The sequence below is a fragment of the Macrobrachium nipponense genome, chromosome 15 (genome assembly GCF_015104395.2).
Source record: "Macrobrachium nipponense isolate FS-2020 chromosome 15, ASM1510439v2, whole genome shotgun sequence".
Classification (NCBI taxonomy): Eukaryota; Metazoa; Arthropoda; class Malacostraca; order Decapoda; family Palaemonidae; genus Macrobrachium; species Macrobrachium nipponense.
The window spans coordinates 3,860,921-3,878,721 of record NC_087208.1 but is presented as its reverse complement, the minus strand read 5'-3'; the positions used below and the strand labels follow the sequence as shown (position 1 = coordinate 3,878,721).

At 41.3% G+C, this 17,801-nt stretch overlaps 1 protein-coding gene across 1 annotated transcript in view; it reads left to right on the top strand.

Annotated features, from left to right (window-relative positions):
* Window positions 1-17,729, top strand: part of LOC135226778 (large ribosomal subunit protein mL38-like) — a 33,778-nt gene extending 16,049 nt beyond the window's left edge. Inside the window, exons 3-4 of the mRNA XM_064266481.1 lie at window positions 17,182-17,270; window positions 17,411-17,729. Coding sequence (XP_064122551.1) covers window positions 17,182-17,270 — 89 coding nt within the window. The 3' untranslated portion in view covers window positions 17,411-17,729. The remainder of the gene's footprint in view (window positions 1-17,181; window positions 17,271-17,410) is intronic.
* Window positions 17,730-17,801: the final 72 nt, after the last annotated feature.

Sequence of the window (17,801 nt, the reverse complement as noted above, 5' to 3'; positions counted from 1 at the left end):
CATCCTGTGGTTCAGCTGACCCTCATAGAACATCGGAATTAATGGAAAATAATGAGTCGTATCCCACATCTTATCATACAAAACAGCAGCAACAAATGTAGAACCTAAGGCAAACAAAATGTTAAACTCAGTTCAGCTTGGTTTAGACAATAAAATTAGACTAGCTGAAAATGATAAACCAGATACTGCAAGGGTCGAAGATAATACTAAAGATACTGCTGTTTCAAATACCATCATAAGTGATCACTTGGTACATTCAAATGACCCTCTAAGTACTCCTTCTACATCTGGAAACTGTACCAAAAGGTCCGTCACAAAAATCAGATTTCATCTTCGAAAAGAAACATAACAAAACGATCTTGGCAGGGGATCATCCTCTAGAAAATAGGTACTTTCTCTGCTATACTACAATGGAACTGCCAGGGACTTCGCAGCCAAATATGAAGAGCTACTATGTTTGATTAATACTTATAATCCAGTATGCTTAGCACTACAAGAGGACTATGCTCAAGCAACAACAAAATGCTTACTCCTAAAGAGTTTTTGCATTCCACTACCCAATTCCCTATACAGGGAAATTCGGGTGGAAGTGCTCTTCTTGTAAGACGAGATATTGCTCACTCAAAAATACAGTTGCAAACTCAATTACAAGCTGTAGCTTGTCAAAAATTCACTTAAAAAAGACTTACACAACTTGTTCATTTATCTCCCTACCTAAAATAACAATACTTGAACGACAGTTAACACACTTTTTATGAACAGCTACCCCGACCATTTCTGATATTGGGAGACTTTAATGGTCGACATGAAACTTTGGGGTGACATTTTAACAAATCAAAGAGGAAACCTTATCTTATCATCAATAGAAAATTCAGATATGACCCTTTGAATACTGAAAAACCCACCCATTTTCACATTCAGACTGGTGCATTTTCATGTATTGACTTATCTATCACCAGTTCTGATACATTCATTGACTTCAACTGGGAGGTATTGGAAGATCTATACGGCAGTGATAATTTTCCAATTGTCATCAGAACTGAGAAATATGAGCCAGTATACAGAATGCCTAGGTGGTGTACCAATAAAGCAAATTGGCCCCTTTTCGAGGAACTCAGTTATACTGAACTAGATGCAAAAGATATGCCAACAATACGAGAAGCAGTGTTCTATTTAACAATGATTTTTATGTTTGCAGCAGAAAAGGCAATCCCAAAAACCAGTGGAAAATTGCATCGGAAGCCTGTTCCATGGTGGAATGTTCAATGCAAAATAAGACATAAAGCCATGAGAGCAGCTTTTAATAGGTACAGAAGACATCGCCGTGAATGCTACTTGATCTCCTTAAAAAGGCTCGAGCCAAATTCAGATGGCAAATAAAGCATGCGAGACGAGAATCATGGGCACTTTTTATATCAACAATTACCAATGGAAAACACCTATGACCAAGATCTGGACAGTTATTAAGAAAATAGCAGGAAAGTACAATCCTAGTCCCCTTCCAGTTTTAAAAGTCAATGGTGACTTTATAACAGACTCAAAGGCTGTAAGCAATGTTTTTGCAGAACATTTTGCAATGGTCTCAAGTAGGGATGAAAATTCTCCATTCTACAGGGAGAGTGTTAGCAGAGTCTGAAACACTTGATTTTACCTATTTTAAATCTGAATCATATAATATGCCTTCTACCATGGAGGAATTTTTATTTGCTCTTGGTAACACTAAAAACACTGCACCTGGACCTGATGAAATTTTATATGAAATGATCAAGAATACTTCAAAGGAAACTAAATTTTTTATTTTAAGTATTATTAATTGAATTTTAAGGAGAGTGGTTACCCTAGTGTTTGGGAAATAGCAACAGTTTTACCCTTTGTCAAGCCAGCGGAAAGATTCATCTGTCCCTACAAGCTATAGACCAATAGCTTTAACTTCCTGTTTTTGTAAACTTATGGAAAAAAATGGTAAATTTTAGGTTGGTATGGTTTTTAGAATCAAAGAAGATTATATCATCATCTCAGTGTGGCTTTCGGCGTATGCATTCTTGCACAGATGTATTGATACGTTTGGAGAATGCAATTTGTAAGGCATTTGCTTCCAAGCAGCATTATGTGGTGGTTTTCTTTGACCTAGAAAAGGCGCCTATGATACTACCTGGAGGCATGGAATTATGAAAGTCTTGCATGAAATTGGTCTGCGTGGGGAGAACTACCACTTTTTATTAAGTCTTTTTAAGAAACCGCTATTTTAAAGTCAGAGTAGGTAGTACTCTGTCTAATTTGAAAGAACAAGAGGAAGGAGTACCACAGGGAAGTGTGTTAAGTGTCACTCTGTTTGCCTTAGCCATAAATGGGATAGCCTCAAAAATTCCAAAAGATGTAATGTCAACAATGTTCGTTGATGATTTATCTATTTCGTGTGCTGCATCTAAAATGTCTGTTGCAGAGCGAAAACTCCAGTTGGTAATAAATAAAGTTAACAGTTGGGCAGCTGAGCAGGGTTTTAAATTTTCCTCTGCAAAACAGTTTGTTATGCATTTTTGACGTATCAGAGGGGTTCATCCAGACCCAGATCTGTTTTTAAATGGACAGAGACGTATGTGTACAAGAAACAAAGTTTTTAGGCCTCATCTTTGACAGCAGGTTGACATGGGAAGCTCATCTCAGGAGCCTCAAAGTCAAATGCATGAAGGCCTTAGATGTTTTAAAAGTCTTAGGTCATACAAATTGGGGGGCTGATAGAAAGCACTTGTTACATGTTTATAAAGCAATAGTTGCTTCAAAATTGGCATATGGGTCAGAAATCTACTCATCAGCTACAACAAGGAGATTAGATACTTTGAATGCAGTTCATCATGGGGAATTAGAATTGCAACAGGACCTTTAGATCCTCTCCAATATCTAGTTTATTAGTGGATGCAGGTGAACTGCCCTTAGATTTGATAAGAAAATTTACCCTGTTGAAATATTGGTACCGCATACAGAGAACTCCTGAGTCCTTAGCTTACAATACTGTTTTTAAAAGGCAATTTTTGTATTATGAAAAATATGCTTCACATCCAAAGCCTATTGGATACAGGGTAAAATGTGCATTAGAGGAGCTCAATGTAATAAAAGGAAAAGTAATTCCAGCAAAATTGTCAAGATTCCCTCCATGGAAGTTGCCCTCTGTGAAATATTGTAAATGGTTTTCTGGTTGCAAGGCAGACTGTTCAGGTGATATTCTTTAGCAGAAATTCCTTTGCCATGCTGAAAAAACATGATAAACTCAAGGCAATTCTTTACCGATGGCTCCAAATCCAGTGCAGGCAGGCGTTGGGTTTGGAGTGGTTATACCCTGACAGTAGTGTTAGTGGTGCATTACCAAGTTGTGCTTCTATTTTTACTGCTGAACTTTTTAGCATTTTAACAGCCCTAAAGAAAATTGTAACTTTAGAAGGAGATATTTTACCATTTTTAGTGATTCCAAGAGTGCCTTGGAAGCTTTGGCATCTTTTAATCCAGTACACCCTGTGGTACTGGAAATAACAGAGTGGTTGTTTTTATTAAAACAAAAACAGAAGGTAGTTAACCTCTGCTGGGTGTTTCCTTCACATGTTGGTATTGTTGGAAGTGAACGAGCTGATGAATTGGCTAAGTTAGGTACATAAAAAAATCCAAAAAGTATAGCAATTCCCTGTTCAGACTACATTCCTGAAATTAAAAAGACTGTAGAATCAGTTTTGGCAATTCTATTGGACAATAGAGAGAATAATAAAATGAGAGAACTCACTGATGTAATCAAACCCCCTGGCTTTATATGTTAGAAAACCGTCGGAAAGAGACTGCATATGTAGGTTTCGGATCGGCCACACACGGATTACTCATGGGTTTTTAATGAACAATGACCCTGAACCATTTTGTGAGGATTGTCTTGTTCCCCTCACAGTAAAACATTTAATAGTAGAATGCCCCAGCTTAATATCAGCAAGGAACCGTCATTTTAACGTAGTTGGAAGAATGGATCTTAAACTAGATGCCATTATAGGCAGAGATTTTAATGAGGATAAGCTTTTTAGTTACCTTCGAGAAGCAGGTCTTCTTGAAAAAATTTAAGTTGTAGTTTTGGTCAATGATTTGTTTAGTTTGTGTATGTGTAGTATGTGTCAGTGTATATCATTTGCTTTTAAGTCTTTTTAGATCAGGATATTTTTATGTACATAAAATTTACCTCCAATTGATACATCTATTACCATATATAATGTTTTAGTACTTTTAATATCTATTTATTTTGACAGAACTCTGTAGAATTTGAAAGTTTGCGGGGTGCCTATGTTGCTTGTATTTTTCGTTTACAATTAATTTGAAATAGGTGTGTAGGTGAGATAGGTATTTCGTGTGTTTTTGGGTTCTCTGTAGTTCTCTGACAGATTTTATATAAACATATTTATAGCATTTTAATTGACTTTTTCCTTTGCAATTCCTTTTAATGATACGGCGTCAATTACCTCGTCGTTGCGACGCCAGTAAGAATTAATAAATCAATCAATCAATCCTCCTCCTCCCCCCGCAACTTTTTCTGTTTTCTTTGGTGCTCCATTTCTTTTGGTCAGCTGACTTTTGTTGACTTGGATGAATTACTTCAGATTGTGTTTTCCTCCTGTCTCCCTTTCATCAAGTTGTGGATTCATTGTTGGTAGTTTACTGCTGCCACCTGCTGTCGCCAGTTGTCACCTCTAGTGGAAGAGCAGCTTGAATCGAAGGAATCTCCTTTGGTGTGTCAGAGTTTGCTTGAGCATTGTGCTTTATCCTCGTTTAGTGGAGGAAAGGGGCCTTGTATAGAATAGGTCTTGGTTATATTTCAGTATTTGAAGAACAAGAACCCAAACTTTCTACTCCAATTAGGTGCATTTCATAGTTTTCTCATACTCTGCTGCACAAAGCTGAGGATGAGGCTCCAGCTTAGTGTGGTTGTGGTGTTAGCTTAAAATGTTTGTGACACAGTTTGAATTTTGTATCAAGGAAGAGTGTTAGTTGTTGTCTTATGTGGTCAAACCCCAGTTATTAGAATTTCAGACCACAGTTTAGTTTGAACAATTTTTATTTGCAGATCCTTTTGGATCAAAGGGATGTGTTCCATTGAAGTATTTACTCTTTTAGTGAGTACAATAGGCAGTTTATAGAGTAAGTTTATTTAATTTCAAGCACTTTACTTGAGGCTGTTTTAAAGGAATGCTAATTTTAGCTTTTTGCCATAGCACTGAGAATAATGTTAAGGCCAAGTTTTTCTGAACTACAAATTTCAATTTGATCTCTTTGGTGGGGAAGAAGAGGGAATACTCCTCTGTCCTATTAGGGCAATTGAAATTTACTTAAAGGTTAACCCTGGAAGAGGCAAAATAACCTTTTGTTTTGTGGTTATAGAAAACCTAGAATGTCTTTGTCAAAGGTTTTAGAAACTTAGAACATCTTTGTCAAAGGTTTTAGAAATCTAGGACATCGTTGTCAAAGGTTAAACCTGGAAGAGGGAAAGTTAACATTTTGTTTGTGGTTTTAGAAACCTAGGGTGATTTTGTCAAAGAACACAAGGTTTTCTGTGAAGCATTTGATTAGGGTAGCTTATGAGAACAAGCTCCATACCTTCTACATTTATTGAAGGTAAACATTCATAATGTGAGGGTATGATTAATGCAGCTAAGTAGAAAGGCAGTTTAGTTTTTGTTGCTCACGGCCTTAAGTATGTAGAATTATGCCCGAAAATGGTAAAACCTGTAGTTCAAGTCTTCCTGAACCAAAGAAAGTGCAATTTTTTTAGACTAAAATTTTGGGTTTAAGTATTTTTGGAAGCATGAAGGTACATATATTGTATAAGAATGTACCTGGATATCATAAAGGTAGCCAATTTTTGTTGACTCATTTTATAAAGCTTTCAGACCCAGGCACAGGGGTTTCCTTACGCCACTTTTGATTCATTCTAGCTGTGAAGTGCACATTCCAGATTAGGTAAGAATGCTATGAGTTTCATGCAAGAAGCTTTTAGCTCGATTGGCTGAGTGGATTTTGTCTAGCTTCGCTACCCATCATCCTCTTTCAGTAGGGATTATTATTTATTAATAGGGCTTGGTTTTTCCAGACCTCTAAGTCGGTTGGGGAATCGGCTATCTTTAACAGTTGGTAAGATTCATCCAAAATAATATAACTTTTCATAATAAAATTTATTTTCTGGGCTCAGCTCGTGTCGCTGCGCGCAAATATCCTTTAATCTATTATTTCTAGGGTAAATGTACTAACACAATACCAGAGAATATAAAATAAAGAAAAAGGTCAGTACAACTGACTCGCTCACCCTCCAGGAGGGTGTCGGTATGAACACTAGGCGAGTGAGACCACTACCACGAGCCAAAAACCAATAGAAATCTCCCACAACAAAAACCCTCCATGAGGAGAGCCGACCCACAGAGTGAGCAGCTCGTACTACTACTACTCCATCCCATGCTGCCGACTGCTGCGCCTCTGGTGGTCATCCTTTTCAGTAGCACTCACGAGCAAACGTGATATTTTTCTCTCTGTGTTTTTTGTGCCCTTTTTCGTTGGAATTTATCTATGATGGAGCGTGCAGCTATTGCAGCAGCTAAGTTAAGTACTCAGATTTATGTTATGGTTGGTTGGTTTTTCCGGCCCTCAGTCAGTATTTGCCGTTTTTTAGGTATAAATACGAACTCGGGGTCGGAAGCATGGCAGCATGGTTCTGCCGCGTGGTGGGTTCGTTCTCGGTCTCCCATACCTAGAACATCCCATTATCTATGTACGCTCTATATTTATTATCCGTTTTTCTTAGGGTACTGGGTCTACTCAGGTTTTGTCATGCATGCATGTCTTTTACCTTATGTAGGCTTCTTCTTTCCAGACCCTAGTCCCGGCTCTTAGTATCGGCCTCTGACTAGCTTTGAGTGGTAGACTTTCCTTCGGGTTAGTCGTACACTCCTGGATTTTTTTCTCTACTATATTGTTTTCTTTCTTTTATTTATATACCATGTATTTTGTTATGGTTAGGTTAGTTAGGCGTCTGGCTTAGCCTAGGTCCTGGCTCCTTGAGCCTATGCTACCGCTCATCAGTTCGGTTGCTTCCCTATAGCATCTCTCTGATCAGTCGGTTTTGGCCCAGTGGGTCTCTATGCTACCGCTTTTCAGTTCAGTTGCTTCCCGATAGCATCTCTCTGATCAGTTGGTTGGTCCTAGGCTTAGTTGTCTTATTTTTGCCTTACCGTCTCGTGGTCACTACGCGATCACGAGACAGCCCAGAACGCTGCCAGTCCCCTTCCCCCCTCCTCCCGCTCTTCCATAGAGTCGGGGGAGGGTGGGGCGGTCTGCCCACAGCTCGCGTCCACATACCCGAGCATGCTTCCCTCTCTCCCCCCAGGCGGAGGGGCCAGGGGAGACTGGGACAGACCCAGACTGGACGCGACCTCTCCGGCTTCTCGGTCCGGCCCGGTGGTGATGTGATGGGGGGTACTGGCCTTTCTCCCCATCCGTTGCTTCCTTGTCGCTCCGGTTCGCTCGAGCCTGTATGTCTCCTCGCTCTTCCCGACCTTGCTAGGTCTCCTTTCCTGATCGGAGTCCTGGCATCCAGCGGGAAGTTGTTAGTCACCCGGTAGAGTGGACCGGAACATACAGTGGGTTCCCTGCTAACCTTACCGTATTGCTGAGTTACTACACTCCGCTACGCACTGGACTTGCTCCGGTTCGTTTGAGTTTTAGGTTTTAAGCGTTATTAGATTAACTATAAGTTTTATCTTAAGTACCTTAAACCTTTTCCTCCCTTACATGTCTTACCGGATATCTCCGGGATTATAGCCTATTCAGGCGGGGCAGGGGGGCTTATGCCCAAATTTTTTCCGAGCTCCGGCATGCAACGGAGTTCTTCTGTCCTTTAGCCTGTAAGTGTTATTCTTTAAGATACTCATGTGTCTTCCCACTTACAGGCCACCAACTGTGAGCATCCGGGATGCGCCGCCACACTTCAGGACCCATGTGGACACGAAGTTTGCCGGTCCCATGCTCCATGCGCGACTCTGCACTGGGGACATCCAGGTCTGGTACCATGAGACGTGTACCATATGTTACGATCTGGTGAGCCAGCTTTTAGAAGGGGTGAGTATTCCATCTCCGGTAGCTGCTCCGCTTACTCTGTTTTAGTGCTTAGTTTCCATCATCCACTTTAACTTAAGGCATCTAACGTTTAAGTTATATTTTAAGTTTTAGTTTTAAGTGACTTAAATCTAATCTACGCCTCTCTTCCAGGCGCCGGCAGTGAAGGATACCCGCACTGGCAACCCTGCGGGCCTGGGTCGGCGGTTTTGGGAAGAACGCCGCCAAGGGTATGCCCTACATCTTGGAGAAGCGGTTGGCGCTGTTAATCTTCCCCGGAGGCAAGGCGACAGGATACGTCAACCCTATAGAGGCGGGCCCCTACTATCGCCTTCATCCAACAACGAGCTGGCTGCCTCATTAACTGATCAAGACAGGATATCTCCACGGACGTCGCGACTTTAGATATTAATGTGGAACCTATGGTAAGTGTAGACGACCTGTTGGTGCGAGTAAGTAGGGTGGACACCCAAGGGTCACCCTTGGGTGTAACTGTTTCTTCTACTCCTGCAACCTCTCCATCCTTCCAAGGATTTACAGGTGATGAATTATATACTCCTCCTGACGCTTCGGTTAGACCTAAGGTCAAGGGTCAAGCAGTGAAATCCTTGACTAAGACGTCGTCGTCGTCTAAGAAGTCGACTTCGGCGTCATCCTCCTTACGTAAGTCTCCGGCTGCGAATCCCGGAGCAGACAGGTCTAAAGCTTCTATCCCTCCGGCTCTAAGTCTCGAGGAGTAAATCCTCCAGAGAGAGATCTCGCACCCCCCCGGCAGAGTCACCAGTTCCGCTACCCTTGGTTCCGATTCAGAGCCACCCATCCACCTCCGCAGCAGCTCCGGCCTTGGACTCCAATGCTGGCCTGTTGCAAACAGGTGGGCGACCTGGTTGGGTCCCTTAAAGAGTAGCATGGAGCAAATGATCTCTCGTCTGTCGGATAGGATTACTTCCCAAGACTCCATTATAGCCGGACTGAGAGAAGCCCCTCTAGCCTCTCCTCCACTTTCCAATACGAGTGGAACTCAGCTTCCTCCGTATGACTCGCTACCTCCGTTCTCGATGAAACAATCCATGGAGAGTAGCGTCATACGCCCCCTTCCAAGACGGTCTCATTTCCATACCGGAATTCGGAACTCGAAGGATAGAGGACTTCGAGTTCTTCCCGGAAGACCTCCAGCCTCGTTCATAGGCTACGCAAGGCTTACAGCTTCAGCCATGGTTCGGGATGATAGGGTACCAAAGGAGACAGTCCTCTATTCACGAGACCAGGCTCAGAGAGAATGGCTCAGATGTTTAGAGGACATGGATTGTTCTAATACCAGGATACAACCTTTCAAGAGTCCCTTTACCATTTTCACAATGGATGAGAGTACCCCGCTCCCGTTCCTGACAAAGATCGCGAGGTCTACATCCCAGCGGCCCAGAAGGGGGAACCCATGCCTCAATTGAAAGGAAGCAGATCCCACATCTCCGTTGCTCCCTTCAGCGGAGAATTGTGGGAGGACTTGCCAAACACCTTCTCAGCTGGCAAACTCAAACCGGACTGTGCTATGGAGCAGTTTGGTGAAAAGCTACCCAGGCTCCCAGATAGCCTTATTCAGGCTGAATTTGACGCGAAATCGCGACTAGCCAGATCAATTAACTCTATGGCTATGTCCGAGGTAGCAACCATAGCTTATGGCTCAGAGCCGCTTTTTAAGCTCATGACCAAAGCCCTGACTCAAACGGTACAGTCGGATATGTTTGAGTTTGCCACTGCTAGAATGAATTGTAGGAGAAGCATGTCCCTACAAGAGGCAACCATTCGACATGAGCCGAATAGGTTACTCTCGTCTAACATCTGGGGAGCAGATCTCTTCCCAGAAGCTATGGTGAAGGAAGTCCAGTCAGAGGCTACGAGCTGAACCAGAGCCTTAAGGACCGTTGGGGCCTTACAGCTAAGAGGAGACAAGACCTAACTCCTAAAGGTAAGGGACAGAAGAAACCTAGGCGTTTCACCCTTACCAGAAAAAGCAGCCACGCTTTCCTCAGCAAGTTCCAGCGGTGCCCTTAGTGCAAACAGCCCAACCTTCCACCTCTAAGGCTCAATCACAGCCAATTTATGTGATATCCCCTCAGCCTCAGCCCTCCACCTCTACGCCATCTCTCCAGCTTACAATCAAGCCTTCGAGAGTCAAGCTTCACAGAAGTATGACCGCTCGGGTAAGGGAGGCAGAGGTAAGCGTTCCTTTCGTGGGAGAGGATCGGAGGCCCCTTTAACAGGGGGGAAAGCCAATTCAGAGGACCGGCCGAGGCGGTTACCAGATCCAATGAAGAACTTCAGGTAGGAGGGAGGCTGTTTCACTTTCGCCACCGGTGGAACTTCAGCGAATGGGCTCAGAGCATAGTGTCAAAAGGCCGGTGGGTTGGAGCTGGTTGACGAACCCACCTCCATCAGACCTTTCCGTCAACTTCCTTCCAAAGAATTGACAGAGTACGCAGAGGACCTCCTTCAGAAAGGAGCTATAGCGAGAGTCAAGAGATTAAAATTTCAAGGTCGCTTGTTCAGCGTGCCAAGAAAGGCTCACAAAAAAGAAGGGTAATTCTTAGACTTGTCCCGCTTAAACTTAGCCATCCGCTGCGACAAGTTCAAGATGCTCACGATTCACAGGTGCGGACCTTACTTCCCCGTGGGGCCGTCACCACCTCTATCGATCTTACAGACGCCTACTATCATATCCCTATTGCAAGACACTTCCGTCCGTATCTGGGTTTCAAGATAGGAGACCAGGCATTCTCCTTCAAGGTAGTTCCCTTCGGATTCAACGTGGCACCCAGGGTGTTCACGTGAAACTAGCGGAAGCAGTAGTTGCAACAACTCAGATCACAAGGGATTATGGTTAGTAGCGTATCTCGACGATTGGTTGATCTGGCTTCAACAGTCGAGGAATGCAACAGAGCCACACTGAAAGTGATTCAGTTCCTGGAATATCTAGGCTTCAAGATAAACAGGACCAAGTCAAGACTCACTCCAGAGTCAGTCTTTCAGTGGCTGGGCATTCAATGGAATCTATCCTCCCATACTCTGTCGATTCCATCAACCAAAAGGAAAGAAATAGCGAAGTCAGTCAAACAATTTCTAAGCCACAAACTGGCGTCAAGGAGAGCTCAGGAGAGGATCCTGGGTTCTCTCCAGTTTGCATCAGTGACGAACGTCTTAATGAAAGCCAAACTGAAGGACCTAACCAGAATCTGGCGCTCACGAGCAAATGTCAGGTCCAGGACAAACTATCCTCAGTCCCTCTGATTCTAAAGAATCGTCTTCGGCCGTGGGCGAAAGTCAAGAATTTGTCAGTGTCAGTACCTTCTTCAGTTCCCTCCCCAACCAGGGATTACCATCCACACAGACGCGTCCTTAAGCGGCTGGGGAGGGTATTCCCAGGTCCAAAAGGTTCAAGGAAACTTGGTCCACCTCAGTTTCAGTCAGTTCCATATAAACGTACTGGAGGCAATGGCAGTGTTCTTGACTCTAAAAAGATTGCGCCCACCAAAGTACTCCCACATAAAGCTAGTTCTGGACAGCGCAGTGGTAGTACATTGTATAAACAGAGGAGGCTCCAAGTCACGTCATCTAAATCATGTGATGGTAGCCATCTTCTCCCTGGCAGACAAGTTCAGTTGGCATCTCTCCTCCACTCACATAGCGGGAGTGAGAAACGTCATAGCAGACGCGTTATCCCGATCAGTACCCCTAGAGTCGGAATGGTCACTGGACAACAGTTCGTTCCAATGGATTCCTTCAAAGAGTCCCAGGGCTACAGGTGGATCTCTTCGCATCTCAAGCGAATCACAAACTCCCCTGTTATGTAGCCCCCAACCTGGACCCTCTGGCCTACGCCACGGACGCCCTGGCTCTAGACTGGAACAACTGGAAGAAGATTTATGTCTTTCCCCCAACCAGTGAATCTTCTTATGAAAGTTTTAAACAAACTCAGGACGTTCAAGGGTCAAGTGGCTCTAGTAGCCCCAGACTGGCCGAAGAGCAATTGGTATCCCCTAATTCTGGAGCTGGGCCTTCGTCCTCTTCGGATACCCAATCCCAGGCTCTCCCAGTCAGTACAAACGAAGACTGTGTTCGCTTCCTCAGGGATTCTCAAAACCCTAACTTTATGGAATTTCATGAAGTTTGCGGCAAAAAGAGATGCGAATATGACCCTCAGAATATTCTCTTCTTGGAATCCGATAAAAGGGATTCAACTTTGAGACAGTATGATGCTGCTGTCAAAAAGTTAGCAATCTTCCTGAGAGAATCTGATATCAGAATCATGAACAGTTAATTCAGCTATATCCTTCTTCAGATCCTTATTTGAAAAAGGTTTAGCAGCTAGCACGATTACGACAAACAAGTCAGCCTTGAAAAAGATATTTCAATTTGGGTTCAACATAGACTTGACGGATTCCTACTTCTCGTCTATTCCTAAGGCATGTGCTAGACTTAGACCTTCTGTAAGGCCTACGTCAGTTTTCATGGTTCTTAAACGATGTTCTAAAGCTGGCTTCAGAAACCGATAATGACACATGCTCGTTATAATGCTCTTGAGGAAACCCTGTTTTTATTAAGCTTAGCTTCAGGAGCAAGAATTTCAGAACTGTCGGCTTTATCCAGAGATCCGGATCATATTCAATTCCTTCCCACAGGGGAAGTACTACTTTCTCCGGAACGTAGCTTTTTAGCAAAGAATGAAGATCCTTTGATGAGGTGGGAACCTTGGAAGGTACTACCCCTTCCAGAATGTATCTCTTTGCCCAGTTACAACCTTACGAGCCTTTCTGTCCAGGACCTCCTCATCCTCATCGGGTCCCCTCTTTAAGAGGGAAAAAGGTGGTACTTTATCCATTAAAGGCATCAGGCAGCAAATCCTGTACTTTATTAAGCAAGCCAATCCTGACTCTTTCCCGAAAGCACATGATGTTAGGGCAGTAGCCACCTCAATTAATTATTTCCAACACATGAACTTCGATGAGTTGAAAAAGTATACCGGATGGAAATCGCCGACAGTGTTCAAACGCCATTACCTTAAGTCCTTGGAAGCTCTGAAATTTTCAGCAGTAGCAGCGGGAAACATAGTTTCCCACTGATTCTAGTTAATTTGTAGTAGAAGATTCAGTCCCTCCTTTCTTTCTACCTGCTTCACCCAACAGTTCGTCTATTCCTACCGTGTTCATTTACATTCACCTGGTGTCTAGCTGCTTTTATGATAATAGTGGGTGCCCCTTAGTTTTTTGCCAGGGACACTCACAGATGATTATGGATTTTGATCTCATGATGTTACCCCCCTTATTTTTATGCTAGGGGATACATCTCATTTATAATGGTTTACGGTTTTGTATATTAAGTCATATGCATTCCTTATATATTATCATTGTTGTTTATTTGTTCATTTGATTACTTTAATTGCTATTGATATTTTTGATACATGCCTTTACACAGATACTATTTTGTTACATGTAAGCCAATTTACCTCGTGTACATATGTAAATTACCTTATGATAAGAAAAACATGTTTAGAATTAAGGTAATTTAAGCATATTTCTATTTTGTATCACTGTGTATTTGTATCTTTTTAGCAATTATATTCTTTTTTATATTTACATTATTTTTTATTTGAGACCTACTCTGATTTATTTATTACTTTTGTTTACAATCTTGTGCTATTTCTCTGTACGATTTCGCGCAGCGACACGAGCTGAGCCCAGAAAAGGGATTTTGACGTAAGGAAAAATCTATTTCTGGGCGATTGGCTCGTGTCGCCAGCGAAATCCCACTACCCATCCCTTCGCCCAAGATTGTCTGCTAACTTCAGGATGGCCACCAGAGGCGCAGCAGTCGGCAGCATGGGATGGAGTAGTAGTAGTACGAGCTGCTACACTCTGTAGGGTCGGCTCTCCTCATGGATTTTTGGTTTTTTTTTGTGTGGGAGATTTCTATTGGTTTTTGGCTCGTGGTAGTGGTCTCACTCGCCTGTGTGTTCATACCGACCCACCCTCCTGGAGGGTGAGCGAGTCAGTTGTACTGACCTTTTTCTTTATTTTATTTATTCTCTGGTATGTGTTAGTACATTTACCCTAGAAATAATAGATTAAAGGATATTTCGCTGGCGACACGAGCCAATTGCCCAGAAATAGATTTTTCCTTACGTCAAAATCCCTTATTTGAATGCTTACCTACTGTTAAATAGAGCCCAACTATCCTCCCCACAACTTAGTGGGCTGTCAAGGAGAATTCTGATAAGACCTAAAACATTCAAAACACACCTGGTGGAGAGCAGGTGTCTACTAGAAAGTTCTCCAGGCAGCCATTCAATCTTTCCTTCAGTTTGAATGCCGACTCGCCTATCAGTATGAAGATAAAGCTATCTTTAACAGTAATTAAGTATCCCAATAACAAATATGAAAATTTATATACTGCATGAACTAACAAAGATTTGTAAAGGGAAGAGATGTACAAAGTTGTGAGAACTACAGAGGAATTAATGGGCCATACCTTGAAAATATTTGAAAGAATTATAGGTGGAAGACTGAGACAGGAGGTTAAGATGGAACACAGTAGTTGGGCTTTATGAAAGGGATTGGTACAATTAACAGATATTTCTTTACACAAGGGTAAATGGAGAGTTACAGAGAGAAGTAGAGGGCTCTGCATTAGGTCTTTATTAAACCTATAAAGGCATATGATAGATCATCTTGACAGGAAAGGCAAAGTTTGAGGGTGTAATTTCACTGAGCTTAGAAATCAAGTTCAGGTAGTCTGTGAGAGACTTAATTATGAGGTTTGCAGATCTTATTCCCCAGTGGTAATGACCATAAATGGTGGTCTACCCAATACTGTGGAGTTGATTGTAGCATGCCTTCCTTTGTAGGAGCGGATGGAACTGTTGTTTATTGCCTTAATTAAACAGGAGGCAGTCATGCTATCCAGAGCCAAAAGCCCTCAGATTCAGAGAAGTCAACTTTGCTTCTGTTACTGGACAGTTCATCAGCATAGACCCTCCAGGATTTTTTTTTTTTTTTTTTTTTTTTTTTTAAGATTGATTTCTTTGCCCTAAGATTGCTACAGTTTTCAAAAAGTCAGCTGGACTTTGAAGTTTTCCTTTTATTATGATTAAGTAAGGTGCTAAATCTTGCAAGTTTTCCTTCTGTTTTGATTAAGTAAGGTGCTAAATCTTGCAAGTTTTCCTTCTGTTTTGATTAAGTAAGGTGCTAAATCTTGCAAGTTTTCCTTCTGTTTTGATTAAGTAAGGTGCTAAATCTGTTTTTGTGCACCAATTTCTGTTATCCTTGTTTTATCTAAGGTTTTTGAGAAGCTGCTCTCTAAGCATCTTTGAAAGTTTGGTTAAGGCAATAACCTGCCACCAACATTGCATTAGAGGTTGGGGTTTTGTAAAGACCTTGGTACTTGTGATGCACTTTTGTCAATGTGTACCATCTTGTGCAGAGTGCCCTTGATGCTGGTCTCTTGATGAGTGGTGCATAGGCACACATGGTGCATTTACATTTTAAAGCAGCCGTTGGCTTTTTGAATCATGAAAACTATGATTACTAGGAATGTGGATGTTTTTTACTATTTAAATTGATGTTTAATATGCAGAACCCAAAGGGCCTGCATTGAGGGCCATTACAATAGCATTATGGATGTCATTTCAGGTGCTCCTAAGGTAGTGTCCTTGGGCCTTAGCTATTTATTATCTACATTAGTGATGTGTATCAAGGTTTGGAGACAAATTGATGCATATGCCAGCTGTTGTTCCTTCTCTGTGCCTTTGAATAGAGATCTGGTATGTATTCATGGGTGGAGTAGGATTTGGGGCATAAAGCTTATCCCTTCTAAAACTCAAAGTAGTATAATAATTGGTCAATCTAGAACACTTTAGTCTCTGCTTTAAATTTCAGTGACTGTTAAGGTTTTAGGTGTAACTTTTGATTAGAAATTGACTTTTGGAAAGCATGGAGTACATAATATTGCTTCCTCTGTTTCTTGAAAAATTGGTATTTTTCAGAAATGTTTTTGGATTTTCATGATGAACCTATGATAATTTAACACTATTCTTCCTTCTTTGAAGTACTGATCTACAGTGTGATCATTGGGTGCTTACTCTCATGTAAAACTCTTGCAGAGTTATGTTATAATACTAGTCAAGTTTGTGTTGCTAACTCTTAACATTGACTTGTGACATAGACGTAAAATTAGTTCATTGTTTCTTGAAAAAAAATTTGCTACAATGACAAACATTTTCTACTTTCTTCATTACCTAACCTACCTGTTTTTGCTCGCAACACTAGGCAGGCTGCTGCTGCAGTGTCATTTTCAAGTAGTATCAGGTTTAACAGTACTACTCGGTTTGCTAGGAGATTTATTTTGGGTACATTGCATTGTTGAATAGTTTGCTAAGTGGAGTTTTGGAATCTTGTTAACTCCAGATGTTTAAGCTAGAGGCAAGTTCTTTCCTGCTTTCTGCTAATGGCTCCTGAGTGCAGGTGTCTTAGTCTTTTTTTTTAATTTCTCAAAATTATTCATCACCTTTTCCAAGGAATGAGCTGTCTATGCAGGCTGATTTTCCTTTGGAGTCCTCTTGGGTTTATATTCTGTTGACTATCCATAAAGGTTTTCAGCTGGAGATTTAAGGAAAGAAAGAAAAACTAGTTAAGAGAGTAAACAAAGATTGAAGATTTAAAGAAAGTAAAATAGTTAAGAAGAGAGAAAAGGGAATCGATGGAAAGTAAAAGACAATGAAAAATGTTAAAGCTTTGAATAAGAGAGATGCTTGAAAAAGCTTGTTGTAGCACCTGCATTATTCGTATTAACCAAACCATGCAGCACTCTGTTATTTGTATATTTAAGTTTAATGCTTTATTGTTTATTTGTATAATTGAGTTTAGTGCTTTATTTTAATTATTACAGTCAATCTAGGTAAGAAATAAGATGAGTCTTTGTAAATCAATAACTTAAAATTGTTTAATTGTAAAAACAATTATTTGTAATACCTTTTGTAATTCAGGACTTTTTTTTTCGCTTTTACAGATATGCGTGAACCTATTTATGAGTATGATTTTCCCCCTCCATATATAACAGCAGAGAAGTATTTTCCAGTTAAAAAAGCCTTTCAATGAGTAAGTTCATTGTGTTTTTATGTTGGTTAAAAAAAAGGTAAGTAAATTTTATAGTGATTAATTTTTAAAAATATTAATACTTTAGTGGAACCAGTGGACTATTGAAAGGGCTTGTCTAACATTGTTTTCTCAATTTCCAGGTACATGGATAGATATAAACACCCAAAGGAACTCAATAAAGAGATTCTTCTTCAACGTCTTGCAAAGATAAATCCTCTAGAGGGAGACCCACCTGTGCTTCAGTTTCCTTCTGCTTTACCAATAGACAACACTCTTCCATCATGGTATAAGAGGGAAAAGAAAATAAAAAGGGAGCGTCTTGGTGTTGGAAAATACAGAGATCTCTTCAGGGGCCGTAATAGACCACCACAAATTTTGGATGAAAACATAGAGAAGTTTGAAATTGAGTATGAAACCGACAAGCCTAAGAGACATAAGTATTAATATGAGAGAAACCGTTCACCTCTCTGTATATAATCTGTAAGTGTTCATTAGTAATCAGTTGGACCAATGATGCTCTAGTTATTTTCA